The sequence below is a fragment of the Callorhinus ursinus genome, unplaced genomic scaffold, assembly GCF_003265705.2.
Source record: "Callorhinus ursinus isolate GAN/ISIS: 27379988/994484 unplaced genomic scaffold, GSC_fseal_2.0 scaffold10, whole genome shotgun sequence".
NCBI lineage: Eukaryota > Metazoa > Chordata > Mammalia > Carnivora > Otariidae > Callorhinus > Callorhinus ursinus.
In genome coordinates this window covers 76,337,343-76,355,197 of record NW_027397072.1, presented here as the reverse complement: position 1 = coordinate 76,355,197, position 17,855 = coordinate 76,337,343, and the positions used below count along the sequence as shown (strand labels likewise).

The window sequence follows — 17,855 nt, the reverse complement described above, 5'->3', positions numbered from 1 at the left end:
TGAGCATAGAGCAAGAAGGGTGCTATCTGAAGCCAGGGAAAGGGTTCTCACCAGGAACTGAAATTGCTCCCACCTTAATCTGGAACTTCCCAGCCTCCAGAACTGTGAGAGAGAGATGTTTGTTGTTTAAGCCGCCCAGGCGATGGTATCTTGTTACAGCAGCCTGAGTGTGGAACTGTCGGATCATATGGTAACGCCATGTTTAACTTTCCAGGGAACTGCCAGACTGTTTTCCAATGTAGCTGCACCGTTTTACATTCCTGCCGGCAGTGTGTGAGGGCTTTGCTTTTTCCACATCCCCTCAGCATCTGTTATTATCTATTTTCTTGTTTATAGCCACCCTACTGGGGTGAAGTGCTTCCTCACTGTAATTTGGATTTGCATTTCCCTACTGGCTAATATGCTGACCATCTTTTCATGTGATTATTTTTCACATTTATCCTTTAGGAGAAATGTCTATTCAGATTCTTTGTCCATTTTTAAATTTGGTTATATCCTTTTACTAGGGAGTTGTAAAAATTCTTTATATATTCTAGATATAAGTCCCTTATCAGATAAAGGAGTCGCAAGTATGTTTCCCATTCTACAGGTTGTCTTTTCACTTTCTTAATGACATCCTTGACACACATGTTTCAAATTTTCATTAAGTCCAATTTATCTATTTTTTCTTTGCTTGTGCTGTGGGTGTCAAATCTAAGAAACCACTACCTAACCTAAGATCACAAAGATTTACACTCATGTTTTCCTCTAAGAGTTTTATTGTTTTTAGCTTTTGCATTTAGGTCTTTGATCCATTTTAAATTAATTTTTGTATATGGTATGAAGAAGTGGGTTCAACTTCATTCTTTTGCAGGTAACTATCCAGTTATCCCAGCATAGTCGATGTCACCTCTCACCACTCAAGAGTTATAGTTTAATTAGAACTGTGTATAACCAGTAAATTATTAACATTTAAAATATACAAAGAAGTCCTAAAAATCAATAGGAAAAAGATAAACAGCCCTACAGAAAACTAAATGAAGAACATGAACAGGCATTTCACAGAAGGGGAGAAGTGAAGTGCTTATAAACATGTAAAAAGATGCTCGATTACATTAACAACAAGAAAAACGCAAGATGAAACCACAAGACAGCTACTTCATATCCCGTAAACCTTTAAAATCTGACAATAGCAAGTTATAGTGATGATGTAATACACCACAACTCTCAAAATTTATAATTTGGCATCATCTAGTTAAGTTGAAGATGCACATACTTTATGACTAGGCTATTCTACTTTTTTGTTTACCATAAACTCTTAGACACGTCCATTAGAAGAGATATATACGAGAATGTTCACATCAACATTATTTATTTAGAAAAAAGAAGTCCCTCAACAGGAGAATGTATTAATAAAATGCAGTAAATTCATATAATACATATGGTACTATTTATATAAAATTCAAAGTCATGTAAAAGTAAGTAAAATATTATTTAATGATATATACATGGGTGGTAAAATCTTGGTAAAAATAAGATGAAAGTCTGACATAAACCATATGAGAGTAATTATATGGCAGGGGGAGGGAGCTAGGATAGAAGAGAAGCTTTAAAGGTATGGGTGTTATTGTATTTCTTAAGTTGGGTGTTATAACCTAGCTTGGGAATAAAACTTGTGACATTTTTATACTATTATTATTTAAATTCTATACCTATATTTAAATTATTTTTTTTAAAGATTTTATTTATTTATTTCAGAGAGAGAGAGAGAATGAGAGATAGAAAGCGCGAGAGGGAAGAGGGTCAGAGGGAGAAGCAGACTCCCCGCCGAGCAGGAAGCCCGATGTGGGACTCGATCCCGGGACTCCAGGATCATGACCCGAGCCGAAGGCAGTCGCTTAACCAACTGAGCCACCCAGGCGCCCCTAAATTATTTTTGTATGCTTGAAATATCTCATGGAGTTTTTAAATGACTTGAATTTGAAAGCCTGTACATGAACAGTTGACCCCAAATACAAACCTCTTCCTGTCACGTATCAGGGTCTCCTTTTGAGCCCAGCCCTGAAGCAACTAGAGTGGACAAGTGCCATCTTCCATGGCACTGTCCCCTCCTTATCCCCATTTCTACCAGAACTACCCATGGCCTCCTAATTTTCTCCCATTATTAGTTCTCTTCCTCGGGGCATTTTTTACCATCTTGGAGAGAACAGTTTTTAACACTCTTCCTACATCTGACCTCTCTTTCTCTCTCTCTTTTTTTTTAAATAAAAATCCATATCTGTCCTTATTTATAATACAACTCCAAAGTGAATATTTACCAGCACAAAATTAAGCACATGAATCCCCAAGAAATACTTGCTGGAAATCACTAGACCTAAACCAACCAACTAGGTTTTAGAACTGGCTATATGGGAAGAGTAAAAGGCAGGGGTGTGACAGTCAGTTAAAACACAAATCTGATAGACAAAGGAACTCTGCTCTTTATAGAAATAGCAAAGATGATCTAGCTATAGTCATAGTAAAATTTCTGCCTCCCCCAAAAGTACATTTTTGGTAGAGAAAGACGTCCTGTTTATTTATTTATTTATTAAGATTTTATTTATTTGTCAGAGAGAGAGAGAGAAGTAGAGAGAGAGCACAAACAGGGGGGAGCAGCAGACAGAGGGAGAAGAAGGCTCCCTGCTGAGCAAGGAGCCGGATGTGGGACTCGATCCCAGGACCCTGGAATCATGACCCGAGCTGAAGGCAAACATTTAATCAATTGAGCCACCCAAGTGTCCCAAGACGTCCTATTTAAATAAGAGCTTTAATAATGTACATTTGTGTAATCTACTTATTTAACATGAACCCTCTGTTTAGAAACAGTGTTATAGCTGAGTAAGCTATTTACTTGCAAAAGAGAAATTCACAGTATTCTTATATGCTAGTAAACTCTTCAATTAAAAAAAAAAACACAAAATAGGGGTGCCTGGGTGGCTCAGTTGGTTAAGCATCGCCTTCGGCTCAGGTCATAATCCCAGGGTCCTGAGATTAAGCCCCAAATCGGGCTCCCTGCTCAGCGGGTAGCCTGCTTCTCCCTCTCCCTCTGCCACTCCCCCTGCTTGTACTCTCAATCTCTCTCTCTCACTCACTCTCTCAAATAAATGAAAATCTTTTAAAAAATTAAAAAAATTTAAAAAACACAAAACAAATGTTTAACCACTAGCTATGCTAACTAAATGAATAGCGAGAGAGTAAGACACTGGTTTGGGTAAGCAACAGCAAAAGGTCATTTATTCAATACAAACCCATTAATGTGTTCCTCTCCACCACAATAGCAGACTTATCTCCATCTCCACATACAGCTTGCTGAGTTTGTAAGGAGGCAGACAGAGATGAGGGCAGGGCATCCTGCCAGATTAAGAAATTCAACAGGTAGGAAGCTGTCACACAGTCGTATGGTTTAGTGCTTGAGCTGAGCTCCAATGCTGCTTGGAATAAGCCTTGCAGTTTCTCTGAATCCTAGAATAAAGCACAGACTCAGTAACTGTCACTGAAACATTTCTTTAATTTGAAGGAATTTATTTTTTTTTAAAGATGTTATTTATTTGACAGAGAGACACAGCGAGAGAAGGAACACAAGCAGGGGGAGTGGGAGAGGGAGAAGAAGGCTTCCCGCTGAGCAGGGAGCCCAATGCAGGGCTCGATCCCAAGACCGTGGGATCATGACCTGAGCCGAAGGCAGCCGCTTAACTACTGAGCCACCCAGGCGCCCCTAATTTGAAGGAATTTAAAAACAGAGCCTGCACATAACTGAAACTTGATATAAACATTACTTCAATTCCCTTCTTCCCAGAATACAGGTTAGACTTTATTATAGTAATTACTGATTATCATTATTACTCAGCTCTAGTGATGAGGATCTTGAAAATAATGTCAATTGGGAAATTCGACACTGATAAAGTTTTTTTTTTTCAGTACCTCTTTCTCCAGCAGAAGTATGCTTTTTCCTGTAGAACTTCTGCTATGACTGGCCAGATCATCTTTCTTATGTCCACATGGACCAGAGTTTTTTTGTACATTGAAGTTTCTTTTACCTGGGCAGCATACTACTGCACTTCCCCCATCCCCCTCTCCATTCAGCGAATTCAATGGAAAAAAATACAAATTCACACAAAAGTACAAATCCATCAGACTATTCCTAGCAAAGATCCATATATGTGCAGAAAATAAAGTGATCATATCAGCCTCAGAAATTCTGCATCAGAGCTCCCACACCTGTATGTCATAGAAACATCCACTCACATGCATGTCCTAAAGAAGACAGAACAAAGGACAGTTCACTGTAACGTGTATGGAAAGGCCCTGAGCTGAGGTCAAGAGACGTGGGTCCTCATCCCAACTCCATGGTTGGCAAATAACATGTTCAATACACTGGGTCTCAGGATTTCACTGCTCAATAATATTAATTCTACTAGGATTACTCCATAATTGTCTAATACAAGGGGAAAATCATTATAAGCTTAATTTTTTTTAAAGATTTTATTTATTTATTTGGCAGAAAGCGTGAGCACAAGTAGGGGGAGGGGCAGGAAAAGGCAGAGGGAGAAGCAGGTTCCCCACTGAGCAGGGAGCCCGATGCTGAATTCAATCCCAGGACCCTGGGATCATGACCTGAGCCGAAGGCAGACGCTTAACGACTGAGCCACCCAGGCGCCCCTTGAATCAGTATGTTTGATAACTATTGGAAATAGATTTCCAATTAAAGTAAATATTGGTATACCTATAGCCAAATTAAAAATTAAGCTTATGGGGCACCTGGGTGGCTCAGTCGTTAAGCGTCTGCCTTCGGCTCAGGTCATGATCCAGGGTCCTGGGATTGAATTCAGCATCGGGCTCCCTGCTCAGTGGGAAGCCTGCTTCTCCCTCTCCTTCGCCCCCTGCTTGTGTTCCTGCTCTCGCTATCTCTCTGTCAAATAAATAAATAAAATCTTTAAAAAAATAAAATAAATAAAAAAACAAAAAATAAAGTTATCTCAAAGGACCAAGTCTTTCATATAGGTGCTGTAATATACCCCCTCCCCCAAGATATTCACAAAATATTTGCCAGGAATGAGTCACAGTTATATATATGATACAAGGCTTCAGTGTGATGAATGGTAAGGGGCAAGGAGGATGGGAAGGTGGGAGAGAAGAAAGGAAGAGAAAGCATCTCCTTTAAAAACTATATTTTACAAAAGTTAGAAGCCTAAGCACCAAAAGAAGCTTTTGCTTACCAAAGCATCTGAAAGACCACAAAGATAAATGGACACTGGAGAACAACTCCTAATACAGACCCAAGTTAGAGAAGATCCTGCAATGCCATTTGGAAGCCATGGAAACAGACACCATGTGTCCTCTGACATGTGCTCCTACAGAATCCCACTGCATCTCGGGGCACCTGGGTGGCTCAGTCAGTTAGCCGTCTGCCTTTGGCTCTGGTCATGATCCTGGGGTCCTGGGATCAAGCCCGGCATTGGGCTCCCTACTCAGTGGGGAACCTGCTTCTCCCTCTCTCTCTACCCCTCCCCCCTGCTCTTATGCTCTTTCTCTAATAAATCAATCAATAAATAAAATCTTAAAAAAAAAAAAAAAAAGATTCCCACTGCATCTACAAGCTATCCTACCCTAAATAGAGCCTAACAGCCAGAGAACAGACCATGGCTCAGTGGCAGCCCCTGTAGGTGCCTTCGGCCTCTATACAGCTCTAACAGAAAGCCATAGCAAAGCTCTAGAATAGTAAACCCACAGCTGCTGGTGACCTCACAGCCCCAGAACATACTTCAAGGGCAGAGCCAAGCACTTAGGCTAGGGGATCCCCTGCAGACCCATCCCCATGCTGTGCCCACACTCCCGAGCCCACCTTTGCTTCCTACCACATGGTTGGCAGTGCCTGCTGTCAGGAAGAGAGTGGGGGCTAGGGATGGGGTGGAAGGCCAGGATAGAAAACTGCTGTTAACCTCAAGTACTCTGAGTTTCAGTCTCAGTTTAGCTATTGCTTGTTGGAAGATCAGAAACATGGTCTCTGCCTCACTTACACTCAGCTTCCCAGTCAACTTAGCAAGGATGTTATCTCAAAAAACACACATTACTGTAAGTGATGTGTTTTGACAGAATATTAACATGTCCACGGGAACTTGGGAGACCGCAGTTAACTGAAATCTACCAATACTCTTGTGAGCAATAAAACCTACTGCTTCTTACACCTTCCTTTTTATCAAAACAATAAAAGAAGCAAAGCTCATGAATTTGGAGGTTTTTTTCTCTTATATTTCCTCCTTTCACACCATCCATCCCTACCTCCTCCAACCTACCATCCTGCAACAGTAAAAGTATTAATGATAACTGAAACAGAAGATATAAGAAGGCAGATGCAAAAAGCCTGCACAATCTACAGACTGCTTTATTTGCTGCTAAAATAGAAAGTTTTCATGCATACACCACATTCGCATTTCCAAAGAAAAAGTCCAAATACCTGAAATTGTACAACTGTTTTTGGTAACTTCATTAGAAGATCAAATGCTAAAATCTTCACTTCTTCAAAAGTGCTGGTAAAACATTCCATTAGTGTTTGGAAACGACCTACATCAATATCATGACTCAGTTGATACACTGTTTGGACTTGACCTAAAAATAGAAAAAGATTTAAAAGTGAATACAAGAGGGGGCGCCTGGCTGGCTCAGTTGATACAGCATGTGACTCTTGATCTCAGACTCGGAAGTTCAAGACCCACGTTGGGCATGGAGCCTCCTTAAAATAATTAAAAATGAATTATTTTAATAATTAATAAAAAAGGGAAATCAACATGTGGAAGTTATCTGAGCAAATTTATAGAAAACTGGCACAAAGATTCACACTTCACAGTTTACCCACATTAGCATAAAAGAATAATTTTTCCTTAATTTATTTCCTAAAATGATAAAATAAATATTAAAGCTCCCTAAATAAAAAGTACTTCTTAAAATTTTGTTTAAAACCACTTCATTCTCTTTCAAAAGGTTATATTGTATATAAAAGATTCCTAAGTTAGCTTTCAAATAAAATGAAATAAGTTTAGGAATATGTCTTTTAAAAAATCTTTGTAAAATGTCTTAACCTAGAATCCAAAGTCCTACCATGTCTTAGTTAAACCGACACAGAATAATTGATATGATGATGTATCCTAGAATTACTGGGCATCAAAGATAAAGAAAGAGTCTTCTGGCTATTCAGGCACAAAGTTCAATTCATCTCCAAAATGAATTGGGAGATGGGAAAACGTTAGGCTGGCTTTACTCTTTACCTTAGCAACATGTAGTGCTAGAAGACAGTGGAGCAACATCCTCAGGGAAAGGTATGGTGAAAAATTATACATCAAAATCCTACTCTAGGGGCACCTGGGTGGCTCAGTCGGTTAAGTATCCAACTCTTGATCTTGGCTCAGGTCTTGATCTCAATGTCGCGAGACCCAGCCCTGCGTTGGGCTCCACGCTCAGGGGAGAGTCTGCTTGAGGATTCTCTCTCCCCCTCTGCCTCTTCCCCTGCATGCCCTCTCTCTCTCTTGAATAGTAAATAAATAAATATTTAAAAAATCCTACTCCAGCATCAAGTACAATGTCAATAGAAGCATTTTTGAATGTGTGAGAAATTAAGAACTATATCTCCCCAAAAACTCTTCTCAAAATGAAGATGAATTTCAGCCAATGAAGAAATGAACAGAAAAACTATCACAAAAGAATGATGGCAGTCACCAAATCCATTTAACTCCGAGATTTAAGACTAAACAATTGTGGCAATAATGGGTTTCACGGCAGAATGTAAAGAACATTTAACAACATTTAACAAATTAACCACTCTGATAACACCTGAAAACATGCCTATGCTAATTTGAAGAATGATGTTCAATATAATATGCATTTCTTATTTAATCTTAACTCACAAGTTAGTGCAACCCGTGAAATTCCTAGAGCAAGTAAATGGACTTTTTATCACTTCATTCACACCTCTGCTTAAACTTGCTTCTTTTCCAACTCAGATGCTTCTCATTCCTTTTTCTTGCCTTACTGCTCCGGCTAAAGTTTTCAGTATATAATGGTGATCAGGAGTGGTGATCAGCTTCTGTGTCTTGTTCCTGATCACAGAGGAAAGACTTTCAGTCTTTTACCATTGAGTTTGGTGTCAAGTGTGGGTTCTTCATGAATGTCCTTTATCCTACTGAGGAAGCTCCCTACTATTCCTAGTTTCTTGAGTGTTTATCATATCAGGATGCTGAATTTTGTCAACAGCTTTTCTGCATCAATTGAGATTATCATGGGTTTTTTCCCCTTCATTTTAATGTGGTATATTACATTGACTATTTTTTTCTTACATTGAACACCCTTGCATTACTGGGATAAATTCCACTTAGTCATGGGTATAATACTTTTAATACGGTGTTGGATTTGGTTTGCTTGTATTCTGTTAAGAATTTTTGCATTTATGTTCATAAGGAATACTGGCCTATAGTTTTCTTTTCTTGTGGTGGCTTTGTCTGGCTTTGGTACCACAGTGATGCTGGCTTCACAGAATGAGTTTGGAAATGTTCCCTCCTGTCCAATTTTTACAAGTTTGTTAATGTTAATTCTTTAAACGTTTGGTAGAATTCACCAGTGAAGCCACTTCCTCTGGACTTTCCTTTGCTGAGAGGCTTTTGACTACTGACCCCCACCTCTTATTTGTTACAGATAACAAATTTTCTATTTGTTAAGTCAGTAATTTGTATGTTTCTAGGAATCTGTCCATTTCATTTAAGTTACCTAATTCATTGAAAGTACAATCCTTTTTATTTCTGTAATGCCAGTAGAAATGTCCCTGCTTGTATTTCTGATCTTAGTTATTTGCACCTTCTTTTGTTTTATTCTTAGTATAGCTACAATTTTGCTGACCTTTTAGAAAAACCAACTTTTGTTTTCATTGATTTCTCTATAATGTTTTCCTATTCCCCATTTCATTTATCTCTGTTCTAATCTTTATTTCCTTCCTTCTGCTAGATTTGGGTTAGGTTTGCTCTTCTTTTTCTCATTCCTTGAGGTGTAAAGTAGCTTATTGATTTGAGATCTTTTCTTTTTATTTTTTTTATTTTTTTTTTTTTAAAGATTTTATTTATTTGAGAGAGAGAGAGAATGAGAGATAAAGAGCACAAGAGGGAAGAGGGTCAGAGGGAGAAGCAGACCCCCTGCTGAGCAAGGAGCCCAATGTGGGACTCGATCCCTGGACTCCAGGATCATGACCTGAGCCGAAGGCAGTCGCTTAACCAACTGAGCCACCCAGGCACCCCCCTTTTCTCCTTTTTAATTAGGGATTTACAGCTCTAAAGCTCCCTTTGAGCACTGCTTTCACTTCATCCCGTAAGTTCTGGTAAGTTATGCTCTTGTTTTCATTCCTCTCAAAGTATTTTCTAATTTCCTTTGTGATTTCTTCTTTGACCCACTGGTTGTTTAGGAGCTCTGCTCAAATCTGAAACCTTCTCTGACACCACTGTATGAAACAGCTCCCCATCCTCCTAGACACTCTATATTCCCCCCACTTTCCTTCCTGAAATATTTTTTCATAATACTTATCTCCATCTGATATTCTATGTATTACTTGTTAATTTATTGTCTGTCTCCCTTCACTAAAATATCTAAGCTCAAAAATAAGCATTTTGTTTTATACACTGCATATTGTTAGCTGCTTGACATATAATAAGCATTAAATAAACATTTGCTAGGCAAACCCTTTTAATAAAATTGTGGAATCCAATTTTTCACCATGAACACTGTGACATTTATTCTAAGTGAAAAAGGTACACGTGGCTTATTCTTCTTGAACTAGGATATACTTGAGGAAAGGTAGAAACCATTTTGACTAATCCCAAATCAGAGTCCTTCAAAAAATAACATAAAAACCCACATTCAAGTTCTTGAGATAAAGGTAAAGAATGAATTTATGTTTTCCATCCTGTAATTCATGGTCATGCTTCTTTAGCCTCATTTAAAGCTCATGGCTAAAGGGGTGCCTGGATGATTTCAGTTCAGGTCATGAGATCCAGTCCTGCATCAGGCTCTGCTCTGGGCATGGAGCCTGCTTAAGATTCTCTATCTCTTTCTCTCTCTCTCTCTCTCCTTCTACCCCTCCCAACCCCCTCTCCCTCTCTGAAAACTAATAAATAAATAAAGTTAATGGGTAAAGGATGGCTTGCTCCATTTGCATTAACTCCCAGTTGTTTAATTAACATAATTACTGTGATATCAGTCACTGCCCAATTATATGTGACTCATTCATTAGGAAGATGACTCAGGTTATTCACTTTTTATGTTTATTTTTTTATTTTTATTTTTTAAAGATTTTATTTATTTATTTGAGAGAGAGAATGAGAGAGAGAGAGTACATGAGAGGGGGGAGGGTCAGAGGGAGAAGGAGACGCCCTGCTGAGCAGGGAGTCCAATGCGGGACTCAATCCAGGGACTCCAGGATCATGACCTGAGCCAAAGGCAGACGCTTAATGACTGAGCCACCCAGGTGCCCTGGGTTCTGGCTAGTGTTATTTCCCATACACCTAGGTGCAACCATAACTATATTAAACATACAGAAAAATTTTTGTTAAATGGATAATCAATCATTCTCAGGTAAAACCTTATTTTCTAAATTCAGTTCCAGTAAAACTGAAATTCCTTTAACTGATGGATACCACTGTATTCATCTTCTGTGCATGCTGTAACAAATTACCATAAACCTGGGGGCTTAAAACCACAGAAATCTACTTTTTCACCATACTGGAAGCCATTTTGACTAACATCCAATCAGTCCGATATAAAGGTGCTGGTGGGGCCATATGCACTCTAGAGGCTCTAAGGGAAAACTCATTCTTTGCCTTGTCCCACTTCTGGAGGCTGCCAGCATTCTATGGCTTGAGGCCATATCACTCCAATCCCCACATCCACTGTCACAGTGACTCCTCCTGTTCTGTGTGTCATATCTCCCTCTGTTCCTCTAACAACAACAGCTGTGGTGGCATTTAGGCCCACTCAGAAATTCCAGGATTATCTCATTTTAAGATTCTTAATTTAGTCATATCTACAAAGACCTCCTTTCTACATAAGGTTCACATTCACGGGTTCTAAGGATTTGGTGATATCCTTTGTAGGTTGCTTTTCGGCCTACCACACTTATTATCTTAATCGGGTGATCAAATTTATCATCATGAATAACAGGACAACCCAAACTCATGTACCTCCTGATAAGATGCCCAGAGAAGAACACCACATTACCTCTGCTATATTCCTGCCCAAAATGCCCAACCTGAATCAATCATGAGGAAACGATAAGGCAAACCCAAATGAAGACACATTCTCGCAAAATGTTAATGTCATGAAATAAAAAATTTTCCAGATTAAAGGAGGCTAAAGAGGCATAACAACGAAATGCACTGTGTAATCTTGGATTGGTTCCCAGATCACAGTACAAATCTCCCTTTTCTAAAAAAGGCCACTTATTGGGACAACTGGCAAATTTTGTTATGAATTATATATTAGATAACAGCATCATGTCAACATTAAATATCCTGAATTTGATCATTGTGTCATGGTTAGAAAATTAATGAAATGGAGATAAACCAAATATAGCAAAATATTAATAACTGATGAATTAAGGTAGAGGGTACATGGCTGTTCATGAACTATTCTTGAAACTTTGCTGTTGTTGGTTTGAATCTTTTCAAAATAAAAACTTGAAAAAAAAATGGTGTTCTTAAATGAAGCAAGGCTGTATTAACAGCAAAAAACTGTCCTCCTCCCTGCCAAAAATTTATACTTTGCCTACAAATTTAAACTAAAAAAAAAAATAATAATAATAAGGCAGCTATAGTGTAAAGCTCCCTGGTCCTCTGGTCATCCTCTCCAATAGCAGGATATTTTTCTATTTGACCACAGTCAGGAAAACTGAGCACAAACAAGAAATCCACATCAAAATGTACACACTCAAGTACAGAGATAAAAAGAACTATTTGTTGTCAAAAAGGGAAAAAACAGACTCAGAAGGAAGCTAACTGTTCATCCTCTTGAGTAACCCACAGGAGAAATAAAGGGTATCACTAAACCAGAATGCCTGGAAATGACATCCTCATGTTGTCTTTCTGAAACCAGATTGAGGCTTATGAAACTAACAGCATAAAAGGGAAACCACATTTTAACCACAAAGACTCACTGAGGAATGCTATACGTAAACTATTATTTTTTTAATTTTTAAAACTTAAAAACAGATTGTACACTATCTTCAAATAGCAACACATGAATTGGGGGTTGAGAGAAGCAACTCTTCTCATAGTAAGCATAATCCATGAAAACTGGAGTTTTGGGTTGGGAAATAATGATCACTGAAAACAACTTCTCAACCTTACATCTTTTACTAACAAGTTTAATTATGTCTAAGTAAGAATTACATACTGAGAATAAAACCTCCCATAAGAACCTAAACAAAAGACAACAAAACTAAAACTTAAAGTAAAACAAAATGTTGAAAAAGTATATATTCTTACTTTCCCCAAACATTATTGAAAGCTTACCTTCTGGGACAGGAAAAACTTCAGCTATTGAGCCTAAAATGGTTAAAGCTGAAAATCTAGTTGGGTAGGAAGACCCAGGAAACAGTGCTTCAAAAAGACGGTTGCAAATGGATGACATGAAATTCTAAAAAAAAAAAAAAAAAAATTACAGTAAGTATAATCTTTAACTCATCATAGATTATTTTCAAAGTAACATCTTTAAGAGTGGGGTTCTTTTTTAACTAACAGGGAAAAGATTTTTAAAAACAATACTAGTTATTTACTTTGCTTGACAATTCAGACTGGTACCCCTGACCATAAGCTATATCATGACTTCAATGAACCCTACCTTTGTAGGGTTGACAAGAAGTACAATTCCTATTGTCGTCCACACAAGAAAATCCAATACTCAGCACCCATTTTTGGTGAAAGCAAGATCTGTGCTAAAGGTATATGAATATTGGTTTTCTTCACCAGAGATGTTCAGGCATCAAAGGTATGTATATTTTTTTTAAGTTTTTAAATAACCAAAAAAAATCCAATACAGACTACTTGATAAATATAGTAAGTACAATACTTGATAAATGTGGCTATAATGACACAATTCATAAAGATCCAACTATTCCATTGTCTTCTATATTCCCCTTTGATACTCTTGCTCCTCTACCATTGTTTAAACTTTTTTAAAAAATATTTTATTTATTTATTTGAGAGAGAGAATGAGATAGAGAAAGCATAAGAGGGGGTAGGGTCAGAGGGAGAAGCAGACTCCCTGCTGAGCAGGGAGCCCGATGCGGGACTCGATCCCAGGAGCCTGGGATCATGACCTGAGCCGAAGGCAGTCGCTTAACCAACTGAGCCACCCAGGCGCCCCTCCTCTACCATTGTTTATATAAATAATAAAAAAATGCAAACTTTTAGTAAAACGCAATTTAAAAAAAGAATGGGAAATAGTTTATCCAAGATAAAGTCTTCTTTCTCTAGTTAATAATTATTATTACTATTTCTGGATACGACGGAACAGAAAACCAGAAAACTTATAAGGAAAAGCTGTGATTCTCAAGCAGCGCACATACACCGCTATGCCCTAACAATGTGTATTTGTAACTGAGCAGCACATAAGCAGTTTTAGTCCCAACTGATTCCAGAAAAGATCTCAGCATTCATTTCTTTGGTCAGTGACATACAGTCTTGGGGATTTATCCTATAGGCCCTTACAAGACCTAAGTAAGAGTTTGTTAGTTTATTAAATCTATTGGGTTTCAAGGGAATAGGGTAGTTATTGAGAATATCCTAAACTTATTTTAATTATAAATGAGTAATACAGTATTCATGTTAAAGGGCAACAAGTTCATCCTATGGGAATGATCTTATCCTAACTGTAGTACCATTTATATTTTTAGCAATAGTTCTTTCCTTCAGCCACACTGTAACCATAGTGGAGGCATGGACCACAGTTTATACATTTATATCCCCATCCTAAGCATATTGTCCTGAACATACAGAACGGGCTCAATATATGCTCTTGTCACTTTTAACAGCTCCTAGTGAGGCTTCCAAATACTTTAGCCTAGCACTCAAAATCTCTTTAGATTACTCAGGCAGCTTCTCTATTTGCCTTTAAGGTTTTTTGCTGTGTTATATAGCTAAAGCTATTGAAATGTGACATTAAAATTATTAAAAGTGATAGATTTCAAATTGCAAATACCCATACAATACTTAATTCTATTCTGCTACATTGTCAAGCACAGGAAATGAAACAATTTCATAGTTTCCTTGAAACTACAACACTTGTTAGTTGAGGGAACTCAACTACAGATATGAAATTGATTTGTACTTCCAGCTTTGTCACTTGTTAGCTGTGTAACTACAATATGAAATTCCTGAACCTCCACAGCAGCTTCCTTATAGATAAAAATAAAAATACTTTACTTGTATTCCTAGGGAAACAAAGAAACTTTATTTATTTGTACATACACACACGTTAGTCAAGCTCTGTTTTGATTATTAGCGAAAACAACAAAAAACATCCAATATGCAGCCCCAACTTGACTTTCAAACTCATTTCCTGTTACATCTCTTTTGTTGCTCCAAGCATCTTAGGTGTCATTCATTCACAACAGTGAATTCACCGTTCCCCAAATTCTCCCTGTACTTTCTTACCTCCAAGCTTTCAATTAAGCAGGGACTAGGGAAAAAAACTATTCAGATTTTAGAAGCGAGAGCAGATGTACACAGGGGTCTGACTAGCACTTAGTAGCTGAGGGACCTTGGGCAGGTTACTCAACTTTTCCAAGCTTTAGTTTCTCATTTTCTTTTTAAGTAAGCTCTATACCCAATGTGGGGCTCAAATTCACAACCCTGAGATCAAGAGTTGCACGCTCCACCGACTGAGCCAGCCAGGCGCCCTAGTTTTCACATTTGTTAAGTGAGGAAAATAATGCCTATCTCACAGCTTTGTTATTAAAGATTTAAATGAGAATGAGGGTACAAAGCATTTTGTAAATTTAGAAGTACTCAAGCTAATAATATCAGTTATTTAGGCATGAAATAATCTCCTTCACTAAACTAGAAGACATCTTTTCCAACTAACAGCCTCCTCTTCTCCCCCAGGACTTAGTCTATTGATTGGCACCAAGCCTACCACACACCATGCATGACACCCACTATTATAAAGATGATAAGTAATTTAGTGCCAAAGTCACAATCTCCAAAAGCCACAGATGACTATAGTTGGGAGGAAATATCAGAACCATGAGATTGACTTAGATTAAGACTCTAAAGGGCTAGTTTTCAAAAACATATATTCACAAGGTCAAACTAAGAAACCATGCATACGTGAAAATTCAGAATGTCAATCCACAACACAGGTTTTGTGTTTTAAGTACTTAACTCAGTTTTCACAAATGTCATTTTACCCCTTAAAAAAAGAAGCAAAAGAACTGTTTTCTTAGAACGTCTAGCAATGATCTAAGAAAGGCTAAAAAATAATTTGTCCACACACAAAGCAAGTGCTCAGAATACACTCTAGTCACTTTTAATGACTACCAGCGAGGCTTTTTAGGGTGATTTAGAATTTACAAACAGCTTTCTCATTTAATCCTCAAAACCAGCCTTTTCAGAGAGGTTACTCATCCCACTTACAGTCAAACAGACTCATCAAGTAAGCCAACTAATCAGTGGCAGAAATGGGACTAAACACATGTCCTTCAAGTTTAGGTTGTCACTTTCCAATCTTCACTGTTGGAATTTTTACAAGGATGAAGCTGACTTCATCCTTGGTATAGGAATATTCTTCTTTAGATGATTTTTTACCTTTCAAGTTTAAAACTGAAAACTAAGGGCCATCCATACTAATGCTTAGAGTAGGTAGCAAGTGTATCATGGCTCCAATGTATCATTAATTTATTACAATTGTTTCCCTACATGAAATACAACAGATGAGCTCTGTTCTCTATCTGGGTCTTAGAAGACAGTAAGATTTCTGCTTCTGAGAGGCTATATTTGGAGTGAGAAACCAGTGAAAAACTCATTCTGTTCTGATGGACAGACATGTAAGGTTGTTAAGCTAAGCTCTGGCCCAGACCGGAGCTGCTATATCTGGGGTTCCATCATCCATCCCATTAACACAGTGACCTGAAACCTAGCCCTACTCTTCACGCTCCCTCCAAAATGGGACGGACAGGAACCTCCACAGCTGGACCACAGACCAGGAGGCACCAATATCAAGCCACTGTAAGTCCTATTAGTCTAAATAGGACTTACAGGACCAGATACAGCAATCTTCTACTCTGGAGAGAGATGGAGGACTTCTGGGCCAGCAATTACCTTTTTCTTAAAGTACCAAATTCATGTAGCCCACATTAAGCTGTAAAGGATTGAGGTTAACCCATTACTGTTATTCTGTAAGAGGCCTCAAGTCCAGCACTGGTTCCAAGACTCAGGGTACCTTAAGAGAAGTATCAAAGCACCAGAAGGAGTATGTAAAACTAGCTTGAAGGAAAGAAACACAGAAACAACACCATTCACCATGAGACTTCCATTTATTTCCCTTTAATGTTTATTCATAATTGTTCTATGTTTCTTAAATACCCATATGTCTAGAAAAAGATCACCTACCTTATATTGCTGTAAAGAAATAGAAGGGTGCTGTTTGGGTAACTCATTATCTGATTCATGTTTGGATCTACTTTGCTCCAGTTTATAAAGCACCTGAGAACTTTCCTGTATCCTACAAAACAACTTTTGAGAAAAAGAAAAATGGAGCATATGTAAGCCATTTTTAATCTTAAATGTCAGTCTAAAAAAAGGAAAAGGACAAATTTTCTAAATTCTTTAGACTAAAACTTCAAGCAAAGAGAGTACTGATCTCTAAACTCTTAATATTTAGTGTTTCTGACAGAAAATTAACACATATTTTTTAAAACCAAAAACAAACTACTACTGCAAACCAGAATACAGTCATTAAATGGTAGTTCTATTTCCTTTAGGTTGGCATGAAACTAAAGATATACTCACTTCTATACTCTACCAATTCTTCATCCCATAAATGAGGCATGTGATTAAGTCAAGTTGAATCAGTCAACAATGACCATTTCATGAGGCCCTTAAATGGTAGAACTACAAGGGCATCTTTCTTCCTCTCACCAAAGTTTTCTTAAAATACCTTTCACCCTGAAAGATCCATCACTACATTTTTTTTCTTTCCAAAAAAAAAAAAGAACTCAAGTTTGATTTATTTTACACCAAAATGAAAGGGCTTTTACACCCTGGACTTGAATCTCAAATGTAAACTCTATGGAATCACAGAATGGTTCACAGATGGGCCATGAAGGGATGTGGCAGTCCGAACCCATGACCATTATTCCCACATACTCCCAAAATCAGAGCTCTTTACAAAAATGATTTGCAGAGCAGAATTCACAACTTTCCTGTACTTTCTGATGAAAAATTCTACCTTTTTAAGAAGAGAACAAATCTGCTGTCGCACTCCTGGGGACTGACTGTTTAGATTGTATGTGATAAAGAATTGAATCCACTGCATTTCTTCCATGGAAACGATTTCTGTGCTTCGATTACTTTCACAAAGCAAGCCTAATGTATCTATCCGTACCTAAAACACATCAAGCAATAAAATGTTAATTTTTCAATGAAATAAGCAAATAGTAAACTACTTGACATGTTTATTTATATAAGCTACCAAAGGGAAAAAAAAACAGTAAACCCCAGTTTACCCATGTATACTTCAATAAGGTTCCCTCATCCCAAAGATCCTAAGGTATAACTCATATAAAATTACTTTATTAAATGCGTAAATTG

The 17,855-nt window shown here is 37.8% G+C and overlaps 1 protein-coding gene across 13 annotated transcripts in view; it reads right to left on the bottom strand.

Annotated features, from left to right (window-relative positions):
* Positions 1 to 17,855, bottom strand: part of THADA (THADA armadillo repeat containing) — a 323,626-nt gene that overhangs the window by 283,805 nt on the left and 21,966 nt on the right. For all 13 annotated transcript variants that reach the window (XR_012379840.1, XR_012379841.1, XM_073897790.1 and 10 more), the window contains exons 13-17: positions 17,494 to 17,649; positions 16,656 to 16,778; positions 12,558 to 12,681; positions 6,473 to 6,624; positions 3,267 to 3,480 (exon numbers count right to left, since the gene is read on the bottom strand). Coding sequence is in view for 11 of the 13 variants with exons in the window: in XM_073897790.1 (XP_073753891.1) it covers positions 3,267 to 3,480; positions 6,473 to 6,624; positions 12,558 to 12,681; positions 16,656 to 16,778; positions 17,494 to 17,649 (769 nt within the window). In the remaining 2 variants the exon portion in view is untranslated. The remainder of the gene's footprint in view (positions 1 to 3,266; positions 3,481 to 6,472; positions 6,625 to 12,557; positions 12,682 to 16,655; positions 16,779 to 17,493; positions 17,650 to 17,855) is intronic.